This window comes from Myotis yumanensis, unplaced genomic scaffold (genome assembly GCF_028538775.1).
Source record: "Myotis yumanensis isolate MYYU_CA2020_CCGP unplaced genomic scaffold, mMyoYum1.0.hap1 SCAF_2, whole genome shotgun sequence".
NCBI classification, from domain to species: Eukaryota; Metazoa; Chordata; class Mammalia; order Chiroptera; family Vespertilionidae; genus Myotis; species Myotis yumanensis.
This window is the reverse complement of record NW_027223753.1, coordinates 175,100,016-175,119,855: the sequence shown is the minus strand read 5'-3', so window position 1 is coordinate 175,119,855 and position 19,840 is coordinate 175,100,016. Positions and strand designations below refer to the sequence as shown.

Below are 19,840 nucleotides of genomic sequence, written 5' to 3'. Positions count from 1 at the left end.
CTCTCCCTTCCTCTCTGTAAAAAATCAATAAAATATATTTTAAAAAAAAAAAAAGAATGGAGAGACTGAACTGTGCGTGGAAGGCCGAGGCATCCCTGCTCCTGAGGAGGGGAGGACACGGCAGGGCCGGTAGCGCTACGACTTCAGGCATCAAACAGACCTTGGGCTCGGGCGCACGCTCATTTTAGAGCCAGCAGCGGGAGCCTCAGCCTGCCCGGCGCTTGGGTCCAGCCCTCTCCTGACTGAGGCTTGACTCACAAGATTGCACCATTCCACCCACTAACTTGGGGAAATGTCAATGAATAAGACAGATAGGAGGGGACTAGTTTTCTAAAGTCACAGACTAAATAAGATGATTTCATATACTTTAATTGTTCTGAAGACAATAAAAGAGGGTAATAGAACAGAAAATGACACATAGATTAACAGCATGTTCCAGGAAAACCTCTCTGAGAAAGTGACATTTGTGTCAGCCCAGAAATGAATGACAAAAAGTAAAATAAAAATGAGTGAGACAAGGATGAGATATGCCATACTGGGAGGTTGGGATGAAGCATAACAGACGCTAAACTTATAGAAGCGATCTGGGTAGCCAGGTCTTTGGGTGAGTGAAGTGAGAAACTGGAGGGAGAGTCCACGTTGGTTCCTTTGTTCCTATGGTTTAATGTTTAAGAATTGTGAGGGTAAGCCTTTATAATCCACTCAAAGCATTTAGAACAGTACCTTTCGAACAGAATCTATTTTACTAATCCATGCATACTGCCTCACTCAAAAAAGAACTGGTGTTAATACAGAATTGATAAGGAAAAAAAGAAAAGTTGCAACAAACATTGCTAGAATTACATATAGATTCACTTACTAGATACTATATAAGAGAATATGAGTTTATAGGTGTTTTTTAAATTATAAAGCAAAAGCTCTAACTGGTTTGGCTCAGTGGATAGAGCGTCAGCCTGTGGACTCAAGGGTCCCGGGATTGAATCCAATCAAGGGCATGTACCTTGGTTTCAGGCACACACCTAGTAGGGAGTGTGCAGGAGGTAGCTGATCAATGTTTCTCTCTCATCGATGTTTCTAACTCTCTATCCCTCACCCTTCTTCTCTGTAAAAAAATCAATAAAATGTATTTTTTTAAAAGTTATAAAACAATGCCCAAAAACTTTAAATAAGTAATATTTTTATTACAAGTTACTTAACTAGCTTATACTCTCAATGTAATGTCACTGTACAAGCAGGCTTTGAGAGAATTTGTACACAACTTTAATAATAAGAAATAGAGACCTAAGCACAAAGCGAAACTACTTTGATGAAAGTATAGATCAGAACACCCTAAAGAAGGAATCAAACAATCCATGTGACATTGACTAGATGATGGATAATGGAACATAGCTAACAGTTTATTACTAAAAAGCATGAAGAGCACCTCAGATCAATGCTGTTGATGCACTAATAACGAAAGCCCTGGAAACGGAAAGAATTCCAACAGCCCCCGTGTCTCCTGCAGGAAAGAGTTTGCAACTTTCCCAGAGGCTGCAGGATCTCAGTAGAATGCCAAATTTGAATCTTGAGGACACTTTGATAATGAGCAAATTTTAGTTTACCAATGCCTCATTTTAGCAATCCTGAATTAGCCTGTTCTTAGTAATAAGTAAAGCTGAAGAAAAGTCCTGAAGAAAGAGCTTGGATTTGTCAGCCCTTCAGGGGGCCTCTACTGCCCTCTAGTGGGAGCCCTGCTCAGGCTTCTCAGTGACCCTAGGATTTGTGCAAACCAGCAGACTATGCATAGTGTATCTACCTTATCCATATATTCCTGACTAAAATTTAGACACATTGTCAGATTTTTTTCTAATTTGTAAAATTATTTCTATGAAATCCTATCTAATAAAGATGGAATATGCAAATTGACCACCACACTGTCACAAAGATGGCAGCGCCCATAGCCACAAGATGGAGGTGCCCAGTCCCCTCAGCCCCACTAGAGTCCCCCAGTCCTTTCAGCCCCACCAGGGGGCGGGGGTACAGCAGGTGCATGGTGCAGCTGGCCCCACCCTCAGTCCCCCAACCCCCAGGGCCAGCCCGAGGCGCAGGCAAGCCTCAGATGTCGGCTGGCCAGCCACCCAGAGCGGGCCCAAGGCACAGGCAAGCCTCGGGTAGTGGCTGCCCAGCCACCCAGGACCACCCAAGGCTCAGGTAACCAGGGCCAGCCAAGGCTTGCGCTGCCGGCAGTGGCAGCAGCAGAGGTGTGTTGGGGGTGTCGCCTTCCCCTGATGGCCAGGTCACCTCCCGCCCCTGAGGGCTCCTGGACTGTAAGCAGTCCAGGCTGAGGAATGCCCCCTCCAGTGCATGAATTTTCATGCGCCGGGCCTCTAGTAGCCTTATAAATATCCTATATAATAAAAGCCTAATATGCTAAGTGTCTGGTCCTCCAGCGGTCCATTCAACCAATCAAAGCATAATATGGCAATGATATACTAAGGCCACTCAACCACTCGCTATGATGTGCACTGACCACCAGGGGGCAGATGCTCCAACCGGTAGATTAGCTTGCTGGCGTCTGGCTGATCCAGACTAAGCAAAAAGGGCCAGACATGCCCTGGAGCCCTCCTGTGGTCCCTCCCCGACTGGCCAACCTCCCGCATCCCTCCCCAACCCCGATCGTGCACCCGTGCCAGTGGGGTCCCTCAGCCTGGCCTGCACCCTCTCACAATCTGGGACCCCTCAGGGGATGTTGAGAGCCGGTTTCAGCCCAATCCCGCAGTCCAAGCCAAGAGACCACACTGGTGCACAAATTCGTGCACCGGGCCTCTAGTCTATAAATAAAATTACATTCATAGACTTAGTGACATGTCTTTATTAAAAAGCTAAATTACATGAAAAAAATATGAAAGTAAAATAAAATAAAATTTAAAAATGATTTTAAAAAGAAATATGAAAGTTGCAAAGAAAAGAAAGAACATGTATCAACTAACATGCACCTGTAATTTCCATCATTGACCTACATTGAAGCTAATGAGTTGATGAGCTGTTATTCCATTTGTCCTTGTGGAACAAGAACCCTGCTTGTTTGAGAATTAATGGGCCTGCAGTAAAATAAATATGTGGTGGCTTTTACAGTTATAATAAAGGTTGTTAGTTTAGGCTTTTCCTTGGTTTGGACATAGAAAAGTTATTTTGCTAATAAATAGCCATCATTTACTGAGTTCTTTCCATATGCAAAGTCCATTACACTTGTTAGCTCATCTGATCCTCCCAACAGTTCTATATGGTGGATATTAACATTATTCCAAGTTTACAGATGCCAAAGTAGACTTATCAGAGTGATCATTTAATAAATTATATAAATGCCTAATCACTATGTTGTACAACTGCAATTAATATAATATTGTGTCAACTGTCATTTAAATTTTCAAAATTTGAATAGTATGTTTTTAATTTCAAAAAATATGGAGTTTTCTGCCCAGCCAGCGTGGCTCAGTGGTTGAACCAGGTCATGGTTTGATTCCCAATCAGGGCACATGCCTGGGTTGTGGGATTGATCCCCAGTGTGGGGTGTGCAGGAGACAAGCTGATCAATGATTCTTTCTCATCATTGATGTTTTTATCTCTCTCTCCCTCTCCCTTTCTCTCTAAAATCAATAAAAATATTTTTTTAAATATGGAGTTTTCTTATTATTTTTGTTATTGATTTCCAACTTAATCACACTATGGTTAAAAAACATGCTTTGTGCTAATGCATGTCAAACTTAATGTGCACATGAATCCCCTGGGCATCCTGTCAAATTGCAGATTCTGGCTCAGGAGGTCTGGAGTGGGGCTTGGGCCTCTACATTTCTAACAGGCTTTCAAGTGCTGCTGCTGCTGCTGCTCTATGGACTATACTTTTCATGGAAAGCATCTATATGATACCAGTTTCTTGAAATCAGTTGAGATTTGTGTTTTGTATAGTTAATGTTTACAAACATTGCACAGGCATTTGGAAATAATGTGTGTTATCCAGTTATTGTGTGCAGTGTTCTGTATATATATATATACACACACATTAGATCAATATGATTAATTATGATATCTGTCTTCTGCATCCCTTTTCATTTACCTGTTTGATCTATCAAATACTGAGAGAAATACATTTAAAATTTCTTGCTATGGTGGTGGATTTGTCCATTGTTTCTTCTAGCCTTGTCAATTTTTTTTTTTTCTGGGGCCGGCAGCACATGCCAACCAAGTCTCAACCAGTTTATTAGTTTAACCCAGTGGTCGGCAAACTCATTAGTCAACAGAGCCAAATATCAACAGTACAATGATTGAAATTTCTTTTGAGAGCCAAATTTTTTAAACTTAAACTATATAGGTAGGTACATTGTTATTAACTTAATTAGGGTACTCCTAAGCTGGCCTTTGCTAAAAACGTCCTCATTTTATAATAATAAAGCCACCAACACAAAATAATTACAATTCTTAAATTGATGACAAAAATACCTGTAGGATTTGCAGCTGGTTGGAAAAATACAGGTAACTTTATGCTTCGAGTAGGTACTTTTGTCACCCGAGCGCAATTTGCGGACACGACTAGCACTAACCACTGCACAATGAGAATGCTGACTTTCTGGCTCACTCAACTCGTGCATGAATCACGCGCACCTCCCCCGCGCTGCGTATCCCAGGGCCCACCTGTGCCACGTCTCCCGTCGCCCGACCGACCGACCAACACCCCCTACTTCTTCTAACGCCACTTCTTCAAAATAGACTCGCCCAGGCCAAAAACCGACTTCTGCGCATGGGCCACGAAGATTCAATCGTACTGTACGTGTGCACCTGCACGTGGTATTTTGTGGAAGAGCCATACTCAAGGGGCCAAAGAGCCGCATGTGGCTCCCGAGCCGCGGTTTGCCGACCACTGGTTTAACCAAAAGGTAAAGAGACAGACGATGGAGATGCAGAGAGACAAGCATGCGAGCAGCTAAAGGCATGACCCAGCTGTCCACCAGGAAACAAGTTTAAGACATTTCAAGTGGCATTAAATAAATGAGGCTATGTTTTATCTACTTGGAATTTCCATGGTCTTTTAAAAAAGGAAAATATATTTGTACATTGCAGTATATAAATCTAGACTCTACATGTACAGTACAAATACACAGGGCGAGCACATGGGCACACGTGTGTCCTGGTAGCTGCACTCGAAGCGAGGCCGGCAGTTCTCGACTTCCTCTTTGACCTCCAGACCAAGAAATCCCGGCGGAGGCTGCGTGGATTCCAGTGTCCATGCTGTCCAGCGCAGGGGCACGATGGGACAAGCCTTGCAATCAGAAGACAGTGCTTTCGACCAGCTGGAACCCGGTCGGTCCTTGCGATGCACGAACTGGTCTCCTAGGAAGGTCTAGAGCAGTGCTTCTCAACCGTGGTTGCGCAGTAGAATCACCTGGGAATCTTTTCAAAATCCTGATTTCTGGGCCTCATCCTCCGGAAATTGTTTCTTTGTTATGGTGCGGGGCCACAACATTAGTAACAAAGAAACAGAATTTCCAGAGGATGAGTCCCAGAAATCAGGATTTTGAAAAGATTCCCAGGTGATTCTAATGTGCAGCCACGGTTGAGAAGCACTGCTCTAGACTAGAGGAACGGTGACGCCTTCCAGCTCATTCTTTGGTCCACTGCCCCTGTCTCTACACTTTCCCTGGTGTTTCTTGCAGATTTCATATAGTCACTTACGTAGCATAAATCTCACATAACCTTTGGGAGCCGTCTTACAGGATTAGGAAAAAAAAGAAGCTCCGTGCTACAATCTACACTTCATGTGTGGTTTCGTTCTCTTTATTTTTGGAATGAAATCTGGTATTTTGAGAATTTTTTCTTAAAAAGGACAACATTCTGAAAAAAGTGCTTCTTACACATGTCAAAATCCCACATATGGCTTTTTAGTTCAAACCCTAACACAGCTCAGATTTGGGAGAGGTTGATGGTGTTACTAGAGAAAAAATAAAATAAAAGAAGAAGTCACTTAACAGGGACACTGATAGCAAGAGAGGGGACCTAAAAAAACACAAAAAACTCATTGATTCCATGTGGAAGAATGTACCTCTTGAGAAATGCTTCCAGTGGTCGGCAAACTCATTAGTCAACAGAGCCAAATTTCAACAGTACAACGATTGAAATTTCTTTTGAGAGCCAAATTTTTTAAACTTAAACTATATGGGTAGGTACATTGTTAATAACTTAATTAGGGTACTCCTAAGGCTTAGGAAGAGCCACACTCAAGGGGCCAAAGAGCCGCATGTGGCTCGCGAGCTGCAGTTTGCCGACCTCGGCTTTAGGTGATACGCGCAGCCCGCTTCTCTCCCCGTGAGGAGGCACTTAATGCTATAAGTTAAACGTAGAACAGGACACCGCTGCCAGCAGGGAACACCTTCCCAGGGGCTGCTAACGCCCCAGTTGCTGCTTAGAAATCTTTCACAGGCTCAAAATGATCAAATGAGAGTCTAATGCAGGAGAACTTTCTACACCCGAGGAACAAATTGCACATAGTGTGGAGGTGGGACCACCCAGATGCAAAAGGCTCCAGACACAGAGCTTTCCATGCAAAAGGCAACAGGAAGAGGCCCACCAGTTACTTGTGCAGTGATGACTGTGTTGTGCGAGTTAGGGGGAAACAGAAACACGATGCGGTTGCCAGACATCGAAAACGGGCTCGTGTTGATTCCAGAAGTGTCTTGACGCTGGACTAGTGGGTCTGCTGGGCCTCCCTGCCTCCCTGGGGAGGCCGGCCGGGGAAGCCAGGGCTCATCCAAACCCTTTCCCAAGCGGCCTCTCATGGAACCCGTGGCACTGCAGCCTCTGCAGCTGTTCTCTCCTGGTGGCACTTTATCGGGAAAGCCCTCCTCTCCCTGTAAAACGGTGCGGGCTCCTCATAATACTGGCACGAGGACACTCCGCATTCCTGGGACTGGATCCACTTACTTGGCAGGTAGGAAACCGGGCTCTCAGTTCCTTCTATTTCCCTGTAAAAAGTGACCTCAACTCCCCAGGCCATTGTGCAAATTTGTTTCTCCACAGTCCAGAACATCCTCTAAGTCCCTCATGTATTTCCACATACACGCATACATACCAAATATGTGTCATGTGTATTTATAAATGTGGGTAATTTTGCATTTCAGTCTCAAATTGGTCAAAGAGAATCAGTGAATCATCCCTTCTTTTCATTTCAGATTCATCTCCGATCCCCCCGGCGCCTGTCACACCACAGGTACTCAATAAATAGCTGGTGACTTCACCAATGATCCTCTAACACTGGACGGTAGCTGCACTCACCACGGCCTGTCCTTATCCCCGCTCTGCCCCTTCAGAGGTGGTTTTGCTGTGTCTGTTTCTCCAGCAGCCCCATTAAGCTGTCCTGGGCAAGGTCAAGCTTGTCCTAGCCTTGTCAGTTTTCACTTCATATGTTTTGAAGCTTCATTTTTGGGGTACAGAGAATTAGAAACATTTTAACTTCCTGGTGAAGTAAAGCTTCGTCATTATAAAGTGACCATTTCAATTTCTAGTAAAGCTTACCGCAGATTTGTCTTGGAAAGCATTTGCCTGATGCATCTTTTTCCATCTTTTTACTTCAAGCTTTTATGAGTCCTTATATTGTCCCTTGTAAATAGTATATTCTTGAATTTTATTTTTTGGTTCAGTCTTTATGTGAATACTAAAAAGATCTTAGAATGTTTAATTCTACTCATTTCCTTTCTGACATACTGTATAAATAGTTTAGCAGTTTCTTTTTTAACTCCCCAATTTAGACTTTGATATTATTTTATATCATCAATATTTATTTAGATTTACTCACACATTTTCGTTACTAGACCTTCCCCTTAGCATCTCAGACCATTGTTCTGAAATTTTCTTCTACTTATGGTATCTCTTTTATGGTATCAGTGCCATTTAAAATGCTGTTGAGCCGAAACTGGTTTGGCTCAGTGGATAGAGCGTCGGCCGGCGGACTGAAGGGTCCCGGGTTCGATTCCGGTCAAGGGCATGTACCTGGGTTGCGGGCACATCCCCAGTGGGAGATGTGCAGGAGGCAGCTGATCGATGTTTCTCTCTCATCGATGTTTCTGACTCTCTATCCCTCTCCCTTCCTCTCTGTAAAAAATCAATAAAATATATTTTAAAAATAAATAAATAAATAAAATGCTGTTGAAAGTGGTGGGAATAGTCTATATCTGCACTGTCCAATGTACTAGCCACTAATCACATGTGATTACTGAATACTTGAAATGTGGCAAATGTGACTGAATATTTCCTTGTAAATAATTTTAATTTTAATAGTATCATATATGGTTAGTGGCTACTGCACTGGACAGTATAAATTTAGAAGTCTCATTAGTAAAAGTCTTTGGGTGACCAATTGTCTCCATTTTTAAATCTCAAAATATATTTACTTCACCTATGTACTTGAAAGATAATTTCTCTGGGAAGACAGTGCTAGGTTGCAAATATTTTCTCTCAACTCTTTGAAGATTTTATGCCATTCTCTTCTGGATTCCATATTAGCTCTAGTGAAGTCCATCTAATTTGTATTCCCTTTTAGGTAACATATGTTGTCTCTGTAGCTGGTTCTTTTATTTTTTTTAAAGAACATTAATTTGTATATTTTTTATCATTTTTTTCTTTTTTATATATTTTTATGGATTTCAGAGAGAGGAAGGGAGAGGGAGAGAGAGATAGAAACATCAATGTGAGAGAGAATAATCAATTTGGCTGCCTCCTGTACACCCCCTACTGGCGATCAAGCTCACAACCAAGGTATGTGCCCTTGACTGGACTCGAACCCGTGACCCTTCAGTCCACAGGCTGGTGTGTGTGTGTGTGTGTTTGCTGTTTTGCAGTTCTGCCAGCAGTAAGTTCCACCGTGTTGCTAACATCCTCTGGCCACCATTGGGGAAACTGGTTATTTCTGCTGGTCAACTCTTTAGGAGGGAGCTCCACAACATAACCCTTGGCACCTTGAGACTTTCCTGTATGGTGGCCAACCATTCCAGTTTGCTAGAGTTCAGGATGCAGGACTTGCATTTCTCAAACTGCCATTGTCTTCTGGGATAATCCTGAGCAAATAGTTCGTCATCCTACCTACTTCCCCTCCTTCATACACAGCCCTCCCGCTCCTGGAGCACACGTGTTCCTTAGAGGAGGCTGGATAAAGAGTAGGCCAAGGCACAGTGTCACACTGTTCCTACAACCCCTGCTCCATCTGGATTGAAAACTCTGATGTTCAGGCTGATACTTTTTTTTCTCTTGGCAATGCTATCTCAGGAACCGTACTGGCTCTCCAGCCCAGCCCTATCCAGGAAGCTCAGGCTCTCTTTAAGAAGGCCAGCCGGTGTACGTCTGGATCTCAGACTATCCGGGGCAAATTCTTTCCAGCGAGGCTCCATATACACTGTGGATATGGCTGGTCTACTTCACAGCTTTGGAACACTATATCAAAAAGTACCTGAGCCAAAACCGGTTTGGCTCACTGGATAGAGCGTCGGCCTGCAGACTGAAAGGTCCCAGGTTCGATTCCGGTCAAGGGCATGTACCTGGGTTGCGGGCACATCCCCAGTGGGAGGTGTGCAGGAGGCAGCTGGTCGATGTTTCTCTCTCATCGATGTTTCTAACTCTCTATCCCTCTCCCTTCCTCTCTGTAAAAAATCAATAAAATATATTTAAAAAAAAAAAAAGTACCTGAACAGTCTAAGACAGTGGTTCTCAACCATCCTAATGCCGCGACCCTTTAATACTGTTCCTCATGTTGTGGGGACCCCCAATTTCATTGTTACAAATTGAACATAATTAAAGCATAGTGATTAATCACAAAAACAATATGTAATTATATACATGTGTTTTCCGATGGTCTTAGGCGACCCCTGTGAAGGGGTCGTTCGACCCACAAAGGGGCCGCGACCCACAGGTTGAGAACCGCTGGTCTAAGACACTTGTCGAGCAAGTTGGTGCACAGCATAGTAATGCCCTCTAGAGGGTGATGTTGTCTAACTCTGCAAGCCACCCTCCAGCATCTAAAACAGGCCCAGCCAAAGTATTACTGCATTATGTGTCTTTGACTTTTTTCCCCCTTTCTTCTCTTCCCTTAAGTTTTTGAGTAAAGTTTCTTTGGAATAATCAACCTGTTTTAACTGAACTATAAAGTTTAAAGGGTAATTTTTCATCAATTCTCAGTCTGAAAACAAAGAGGATTGTTATATCTACGAAGGCCAGGCATAGCATTGGAAGTGATAGTGATGATTCCAGAGAAAAAGAAAAACACAGAAAGGAGAGCTCAGAGTCCTTCTGATATTTCCTAGAAAGCTAGGACATGAACACTAAAAACCTCAGCTACCCCGTAGTGTATTAAGAACCTTCAACTTTCAGAACAACTCCAGGCCCAAAAGTAACTAAAAAAATAAACAACACTCATGGCAATAATCAACTCTGACCACTCAGCAGCAAGTGTGCCCAGCTGAGAAGCACAAAAGGCTCTAAGATTCACGTTCAAAGTGCTTTGATCCATCGGTTTGATGCATGCAATCACCAGAGCCCTGCCTCTTTAGCAATACCTAGAAAAGGCCAGATCCAGTACATATACCAAGGGTGCCCTGAAGGGGACATACATACCATTATTTTGACATTTTTATCAGTAAACCTTCTAACTTCAAAAGTTGGAAGAAAACATGTCATGAGAAAAAGCCTCATGACATTAGATTTGGCAACATTTCTTGGACATGACCCAAAAGTACAGACAACAAAGGAAAAAATGGGTAAGTTGGACTTCATCAAAATATCAAAGGACACTATCAACAGAGTAAAATGGCAACCCACAGAATTGGAGAAAATATTTAGAAATTATATATCTGATAAGGAATTCATATATAAAATATATAAAGAATTTCTACAACTCAACAACCAAAAGAAAAAACCGCCCTGGCTAGGTGACTCAGTTGGTTGGAGCATTGTCCTGTACACCAAAAGGTTACAGGTTCAATTCCAGGTAAAGGCACATACCTGGGTTTTGGGTTCCATCCCTGATCAAGGTGTACATGGGAGGCAGCCGATCAATGCTTCTCTCTCACATCGATGTTTCTCTCTCTCTCCCTTCTTCTCTCTAAAATCGGTAAAAACATATCCTCAGGTAAGGATTTTTAAAGAAAAAAAACACCTAATTTTAAAATGGACAAAGGACTTGAATAAACATTTCTCCAAAGGAGAGATACAAATAGCCAATAAGCACATGAAAAGATGCTCACCGTTACTAGTCATTACAGAAGTGCAAATCAAAACCACAACGGGATAGCACTCTAAAGCCATTAGGATGTCTATTATAAAATAAAATACAATTTTAAAGAAAACAAAAACTGCTGGTGAGAATGCAGAGAAATTGGAACACTTGTGCTTTGTTGGTGGAAATGTAAAATGGTGTAGCCACTGTGGAAAACAATATGGTGTTTCCTCAAAAATATTAAATATAGAATTATCATATATCCAGCATTTCTACTTCTTTATATATGCCCAAAATAAGTGAAAGCAGGCACTTAAACAGACATTTATATACCTATGCTCTTAACAGCATTATTCACAATGGTATGGAGTTTTTATAATGAGAAAGCATCAATGCAGTTTATTTCAATGCTTCTGATTTATAAGAGAAACTTCTTAAAGCTTCAGCAGAAGTCAATTCATCAATATTTAATTTGGAAAGCATAAGCAAGAAAGACCCAACATTTTATTGGGACTACACAATTTAGCACAGTACTAGGCACCATACTAGAACAAAAACAAAAACACAAAACTGAAGTATGAATGATGACATTCTTAAACTCCAAGCGATCAATAAACCTTCCAAACTGTATTCAAAAAGTTGTGTAGTATGTGCACTTTTCTGGGGAGAGGCCCCACAATTCCAATCAACTTCTAAAGGGGCCACACAGCACAGAGTGGAATTCTAATCTCCTTCCCTATATTTTTAGTAAAGAAAGCTGTAGGTGGACCTCAGGAAGTTCCCTCCTGTGCATCTAATAGTCAATTTTCATGGAAAGAGAGTAAAAAGGAAAACAAATAAAAGTAACTTGCAAGGACTGGGCAGGGGAAAATTCCAAAGTGCCATTTTACCTTATAAGTTTAGTAACATGCTCTGGTTTAGAGAAGAGAAATAGGAGCTAAGCTGGAAGCAAGGAGACGCCTATGGGATTTTTCAAATCCTTAAAAAACTAAACTTAAATATGAACAAAGCAAATAGCAAAAAATTTAAAATGCAATTTAACTCAAGTCCAATGTTCAGTTTCTGCATATTAACAACTTATTTTTATTTTTGAATATCACAAACTTTCACCAAAATACTTTTAAAAAATATTCTGCCTGTATTTAACAAATCTGACAAAGAACGAGTATCCAGTTTACTTGCATTAGACTATGAAGCTTTAACTGAACAGCCAATTAACAAATATTTATGATCATTAAGTATGGGTAACAATGAAAAAGTCAATGCATTAATCTGAAGGCATCCTATCACTATGCAATATTCACTAACACTACTAGTAATTCCCCTAGAGCATAGGCAAAATGTAGTGGAGGAATTTCTCTCAAAAGCAAATTTAAGGGATTAAATGTCGTCATCATCATCATCATCATCACTGAGGATAAAGCTGCTGCCTGTGGACAGGGCCCCTTCTTCCTGAACATGCCCCAAACCACCCACCGTCCCGTTCTCATCAGAATCATCGAACAACTTCTCACAGGAATCCTCTACAAACAACTTCTCGTTGACATCACTATCTTCGAACATGTTTTCATCTACACCTTCTTCATCCTCCTTTGCATCCACCTCGTCTTCTTTTTCATCTGAATATTCAAACATCTTTTCATCTGCATCATCTCCTTCCTCCTTTTCATCAGCATCTTCACGCCCCTTTTCATCTGCATCTTCTTCGTCCTCTTTTTCATCAGACTCCTCATCAAAAACTTTTTCATATGTATCTCCTTCTCCTTCCATTTCATCTGATTCTTCGTAAAAGTCTGTCTCAGAGCCTTCCTCATCAAACACTTTTTCAGAGTTGTCATCTTCAAATTCTGATTTTTCAGAGTCATTTTCTTCTGACTCTTTTTCGAGCACATTTTCATTAAACTCCTTGTCGGAGCCATTCTCATCAAACTCTTTTTGGGGGCCATTTTCTTCTAATTCTTTTTCAGGGCCATCTTCAAACAGCTTTTCAGAGCAGTCTTCCTCAGATTCTCTTTCCAACTCATTTTCTTCAAACTCCTTTTGGGGGCCATTCTCTTCTTCAGACTCCTTGTTGAGGCCATCTTCTTTAGACTCCTTTTCAAAGCCATTCTCTTCAAAATCATTTTTCAGTCGCTTTTTGGATTCTCTTCCAGGGCCATTCACTTTAGCACCTTTTTTAAGACTAACCTCTTCCAACTCTTTTTTGGGACTACCTTCTCCAGACTCTTTTTCAAGGTAGTCTCTACGAACTCTTTGGGGGCAGCCTTCCTCATACCTTCTTTCAGATTCTTTTTGGGGGTAGCATTCTTCAGCCTCTCGTTTGAGGTCACTTTCTTTAGCATCTTCTTCGAATTTTCCCCCATCCTTTGTTTTTTCAAACTTTTCATCTATAGGTTCTTTAGATTCCATTTGAGTTGCAGCTTCTTGAGCCTTCATTTTAGATGAGCTAGGGTGCTCTGAAAAATGTCTTCCTCTAGAAGGCCCTGCCCTTTCTGAAGCACAGATGGAATTTGAACAGCCAAGACCTTTATTGGCCTCAGGAGCATTGAGGAAAGCCTCCCATCCCTTCAACCTTTCCTCCCTTTCTCTTGCGGTTTCCTCCACCTGGTAATCTGTAGTTCCATCCCACACTTGGGCAGTGATTTGACGGCCACCAAACCACCGTCCATTAAGGGTCTGAATACAATAATCAGCTTCCTCTGGATCCCTGAAGGACACAGAGGCCACACCACCTGGGTGTCTATCAAACAGAAGGAGCTTCCTAATTTGTCCAAACTTTGAACACTCTACTCGAAGATCTTCTCTGATCTCATTCAGCACCAATGGATCATCCTCAAAATCCATGGGATGAAACATATTTTTGATGATGACAACTCGCTCGCGGCGCATTCGGGAGGGCCCATCCCTTCTCTCAGGTCTCCAATCCAACTGCTTTTGTTGCAGAGACAGCTTTTTCTTGTAGTCCTTGCACTTCTTCTTCTTCTTCGAGGCATCATATTCCCCCTTCAGTTGAAACCTTGCCACCTCGACATGTAATTTGTGGCCTCTAATTTCATCTTCATCCAAAAGTTTTAATGCAAGATCCACAGATTCCCTCTTCAAATAACAGCAAAGCCCATCTCCTTTAAGATTTCCTTGATTATCTTTGTAAAGCTTGACTTTAAATTCTTCTGTTTGAGGGTCTCTCATAATAATGCCAAACTTGGACATGAGCTGTATAAATTCATCCAGTGTAATGTCTGAAGGCAAGCCAGACACATATACATTTGTATTTCTGTCTTCTTCAACATGAAACCATCCTAATTCAGCCTTTCTCTTTTCTCCCCTATTTTTGGGATCACTGGGTTCAGAGGTTTTTCTTTGAGGAGTTTCCTCCACAGGCCTACTACTAACATCTTGAACATTTGCAGTAGAGCTAGACACACCATCATTAGGAAAGCCATAATTGGCCTGATATGTAGCAATGAAATCTTCAGTGATCTTGGGGAACCACGCTTTCTTATCCAGGTCCCACTCGTAGGGGGTGTCATCTGGCTGCTGCCTGAAAGAATTGGTTTCTCTACTGGGATCTTTCTGAGTATCTCCATCCTCAGTGTCTCCATACAACTTCTGCATTCGCAACTGCTCATCAAAGTAATCTTTCTCATCCAAGTTCTTGCTGCTCATGTTGCCGATTTAGCCCAGGGGCACAGTCCAGGCGCGAGGCTAGAGGGGAATAGAGAAAATGTGGTCTGCCATGCTTGACCCCGCCGCTTCCCCACCTGCCTACCACCCACAATAGTGTGCATTGATAGATAAATGAATGAACAATATATAATGTATACATGTAGTGGAATATTATCCAGCCTTAAAAAGTAAGGAAATTCTGATATATGCTACAAAATGGATGAACCTTGAGGATATTATGTAAAGTGAAATAAACTAGAAACAAAAGAACAAACATTATATGATTTCACTTATATGAGGTATTTGGAGTAGTCAGATTCATAGAGACAGATAGTAGGATAGCAGTTGCCAGTACTTCACACTACTGAACTTATACTTAAAAATGGTTAAGATAATAAATTTTGTTATATGTATTTTACCACAATTAAAAACCAAAAAAACATGAGCTTCAGCTTGGGAGGGCCTGAAATTACTTTTATTTAAAATATATTTTTATTGATTTCAGGGAGGAAGGGACAGGGAGAGAGAGATAGAAACATCAATGATGATGAGAAAGAATCATTGATCAGCTGCCTCCTGCATGCCCCCTACTGGGGATCGAGCCTGTAATCCAGGCTTGTGCCCTTGCTGGATTCAAACCTGGGACCCTTCAGTTCACAGGCCAATGCTCTATCCATTGAGTCAAACCAGCTGGGGCTGAAATTACTTTTATTTATTGTCTCAAGTTGATAAGACTCTCATTACATTTACTGACTAGCAACAACCAGTCAGTCATTCAGCAAATATTTATGGAGCATTTGCCAGATGACATATGGGATACAGTAGTGACTAAAACAGACAGAAAGCCCTGATTTTCATGGAGCTTACATCTAGACTGATTGATATTCAAGACTCCTTTTGAAACCTAATGCTGATATGTTAATTTACAAAGAGAACCAGTACTGACAGTTGACCAAAGAAATACAAATGTCTTTTAACATGGGAAGATGTTCAATCCCAGTCAAAACAAGAGAAATACAAATTAAAACTACACTTTTTCTTCCTACAAACTGGCAGAAAGTCCAAACTGTTGACAACATACTCTGTTAGTGAGCCTATGGGAGGAAAGGCACTCTCATACATTGCTGGTGTAAGGGCAAAATGGCACATTTTTCATGGGCAGCAATGAAATAATAACACCATAAACAATTAAGCCTCCCCAGACTTCCCAGTGAGTTCAACAGCTTATCTCCTGCCATGGGAATTATATTCAATTTGAACCAGTAACTCTACTTTAAAAAGGAATTCTAAGAAATAAATGCAAGCCTTGGCCAGATAGCTCAGTTGGTTAGAGTGTTTGTCCTGATACACCAAGGTTGCAGGTTCAATCCCCAATCAGGCACCTACAAGAATCAATCAGCCTGGCTGGCATGGCTCAGTGATGGAGCGTGAACCTATGAACCAGGAGGCCATGGTTTGATTCCCAGTCAGGGCACATGCCCGGTTGCAAGCTCAATCCCCAATAGGGGCATGGAGGAGGCAGCTGATGAATGTTTCTCTCACATCATTGCTCTCTCTCTCTCACTATTTATCTATCTCTCCCTCTCTCTCTCTCCCCCTCTCTCCCTTCTTCTCTGAAATAAAAATATATTTTTAAAAAGAAACAACCAATAAATGCATAAATAAGTGGAACAACAAATCAGTGTTCTTTCTCTCCCTTCCTCTCTCTCTAAAAATCAATTTAAAAAAAAGAAAGAAATGCAGATATATAAAGAGAGCAATAGGAGGATGCTGGTATGCTTGTTGCAGCATTATGTATAATAGCAAAAATATTTTGTTTATTAATCAAGAAATAATTGGATAAATAATGGTATATTCATACTACAGAATGGAATCATTAAAAAAGCTAGATTTGTCTACATCGCACTATATATTAAATAAAAATAAGTTGCAGACAAAATGCATCATCATCATAATAGCTAATACTTAAATTGTATTGATAATGTGTCAAACAGTGTTCTAAGAACTTTTCACGTATTATCTCATGTAATTCTCACAGTCTTTTAAGGTTAGGTATTGTTATCCCATTTCAAAGATGAGGAAGTCTAGGCATAGAGATTAAATAATTTGCCCAAGGCTAAACACCTAGTAAATGACTAGAGCCTGGAATGCAACTCAGGAACTCTGGCTCTGGAGTACCAGCATATAATCATCTAGTACACTGTCTCTAAACATAAGTCTGTGTGTGAATATACATGTAGATACTGTATATGCATTGGGGGGGGTTCTTTTTTGTTTTTTTATACATATTTTTATTGATTTCAGAGAGGAAGGGAGAAGGAGAGAGAAATATCGATGATGAGAATTACCGATTGTTTGCCTCCTGCATGCCTCCTGTAGTCATTTACTGGGGCTCGAGCCTGCAACCCAGGCATACTAGCATGCCCTGACCAGGAATTGAACTGTGACTTCCTGGTTCATAGGTCGATGCTCAACCACTGCCACGCCAGCTGGGCATACATATATGTATTTTGCATATGTGTATATGGCATATGTGTATTTAGGCATATAATATATTTATAAATACAGATATATCAATATATAAACTTCAGGGGGAAATGGAAAGAATACCCACCAACTTATTAATAACTAGACGCCCAGTGCACAAAATTTCTGCACGGGTAGGGTCTCTAGGCCTGGCCAGCTATCAGGGCCAATCAGGGCCTTCCAGCTGCCAGCTGGGGTCTTCTTTTCCTGATAGTCAGCGCACGTCATAGCAAGCGATTGAACTCTCCCGGTCGAACTCCCAAGGGGACAATTTGCATATTAGCCTTTTATATATATAGATAGATGGTTATAACTCCAGGGGTTGAGTAGAGTGAGAGAAGTAGGGGAAGGGATTTTTATTATAGAGTTTGTGTGTGGGTGTGTGTGTGTCATTATGTATTGGTGGTTTTCAGTATCTTTCCAGTAAGTTTTTTCCCAATTTTTTTATTGTGATAAAATATATATAACATAAAATTTACTATTTTAACCATTTTTAAGTGTGCAGTTCAATGACATTCAGTACATTCACATTATTGTGCTACCATCAACCATCTATCCATATAACTCTTTTCATGTTGCAAAACTGAAACTCTACCCATTAAATAATAACCCCCATTTCCTCCTCCCCCCCAAATCCCTGGCAACAACCATTCTACAATCTGTCTATATGAATCTTACTACTCTACATACATCATATAAATGGAATCATACAATATTTTTCTTTTTGTAACTAGCTTATTTCACTTAGCATAATAACCTCAATTTTCATCCATGTTATATCTTATATCAGAATTTTCTTCCTTTTTGAGGTGGATAATATTCCATTGTATGTATATACCACATTTTGCTTATCCATTTATCTATCAATGAACACTTGGGTTGCTTCCATGTTTTATCTATTGTGAATAATGCTGCTATGAGCATGGGTATATAAATATCTGTTTGAGCCTGGCTGGCATGGTTCAATGGTTGCACATTGACCAGGAGGTCACAGTTCAATTCCTGGTCAGGGCACATGCCCGGTTGCAGGCTCAATCCCCAGTGTGGGGCGTGCAGGAGGCAGCCGATCAATGATTTTCACTCATCATTGATGTTTTTATCTCTCCCTCCCTTCCTCTCTAAAATCAACAAAAATACATTTTAAAATAAATACATATCTGTTTGAGTGCCTGTTTTCTCTTATTTTGGGTATATACCCAGAAGTAGAATTGCTGGATCATATGGCAAGTCTATGTTTTATATTTTGAAGAACCGCCACACAAAAAATTTCTACAATTACACCTACATGTTTTCCACAGCCCCTGTAACATTTTACATTGCCACCAACAATGCACAAGGGTTCCAGTTTCTCCACATCCTCACTAATACTTGGATTCTGTTTTGTTTTGTTTTTTACAGTAGCCATCCTAATGAAGTAATATCTCATTGCAGTTTTGATTTGCAATACCCTAATTTTTAGTGTTGTTGAGCATCTTTTCATGTGCTTATTGGCCATTTATTTATCTTTGGAGAAATGTCTACTTAAGGCATTTGCTCATATTTGTTTGCTTTGTTATTGTTAAGTTTTAAAACAAACAAAACAATTAAGTTGAGAGAGATTCTCCCTGAGACCATCCATTAAAACCTTATCTAATCAGCCCTGGCCCCTGTAGTCGGGGTGTCTTCCTGTGCACAGAAGGGTCGCGGGTTCGATTTCAGTTAGGGCACATACCCAGGTTTCGGATTCAATCCCCCCCAGTAGGGGCACGTTTAGGCTCTAAAATAAAGGGAAAATATTATGTTAACAAACAAACAAACAAACACACCTTTATCTAATCAGCTACCTGCCTACAGAAGAAGGCCTGAATTTACCACTCACCACTTTCCAAGGTCTCAGGAGTCACTTAAAAAATTTTCTACATGCCAAAACCGGTTTGGCTCGGTGGATAGAGCGTCGGCCTGCGGACTGAAGGGTCCCAGGTTCGATACCGGTCAAGGGCATATACCTTCGTTGCAGGCACATCCCCAGTAGGAGGTGTGCAGGAGGCAGCTGGTCGATGTTTCTCTCTCATCGATGTTTCTAACTCTCTATCCCTCTCCCTTCCTCTCTGTAAAAAATCAATAAAAATATATTTAAAAAAAAAATTTTCTACAATTGAACCTGCTTCCACACCCCATCCCCACCCCATTGCCACCCCTATCCCTGCAAAGGTTGTTCCCACCCATGCGCGCGCACCCATTACAGGCAAATCACAGGTGCTATTTAATAATCACCCTTCTGCTCTCTTTCCGCCTGTGGATTTGCCGGACAGTCAACACCTTCCTCTACAATGTACACTCATTTTAAGTGAACACTTTTTCCAAGTTGCCTTCAGCCGTTCCTTCTCCGGGCTAAATTTTCCAAAAGCCTTAAGAAACGGTTCTCTCTCCGCGCTATCA

At 41.3% G+C, this 19,840-nt stretch overlaps 1 protein-coding gene across 2 annotated transcripts; it reads right to left on the bottom strand.

Annotated features, from left to right (window-relative positions):
- Nucleotides 1–12,326: 12,326 nt before the first annotated feature.
- Nucleotides 12,327–19,840, bottom strand: HTATSF1 (HIV-1 Tat specific factor 1). 2 transcript variants are annotated; one of them, XM_070403613.1, is made up of 3 exons: nt 19,676–19,840; nt 19,134–19,178; nt 12,327–14,935 (listed from the first exon to the last, which is right to left on the bottom strand). In XM_070403613.1, the coding sequence occupies exon 3, from the start codon at nt 14,894–14,896 to the stop codon at nt 12,611–12,613; it is 2,286 nt and encodes a 761-aa protein (XP_070259714.1). In that variant the 5' UTR covers nt 14,897–14,935; nt 19,134–19,178; nt 19,676–19,840; the 3' UTR covers nt 12,327–12,610. The 2 variants fall into 2 exon arrangements, with proteins under 2 accessions (XP_070259714.1, XP_070259715.1); XM_070403614.1 differs by lacking the exon at nt 19,134–19,178.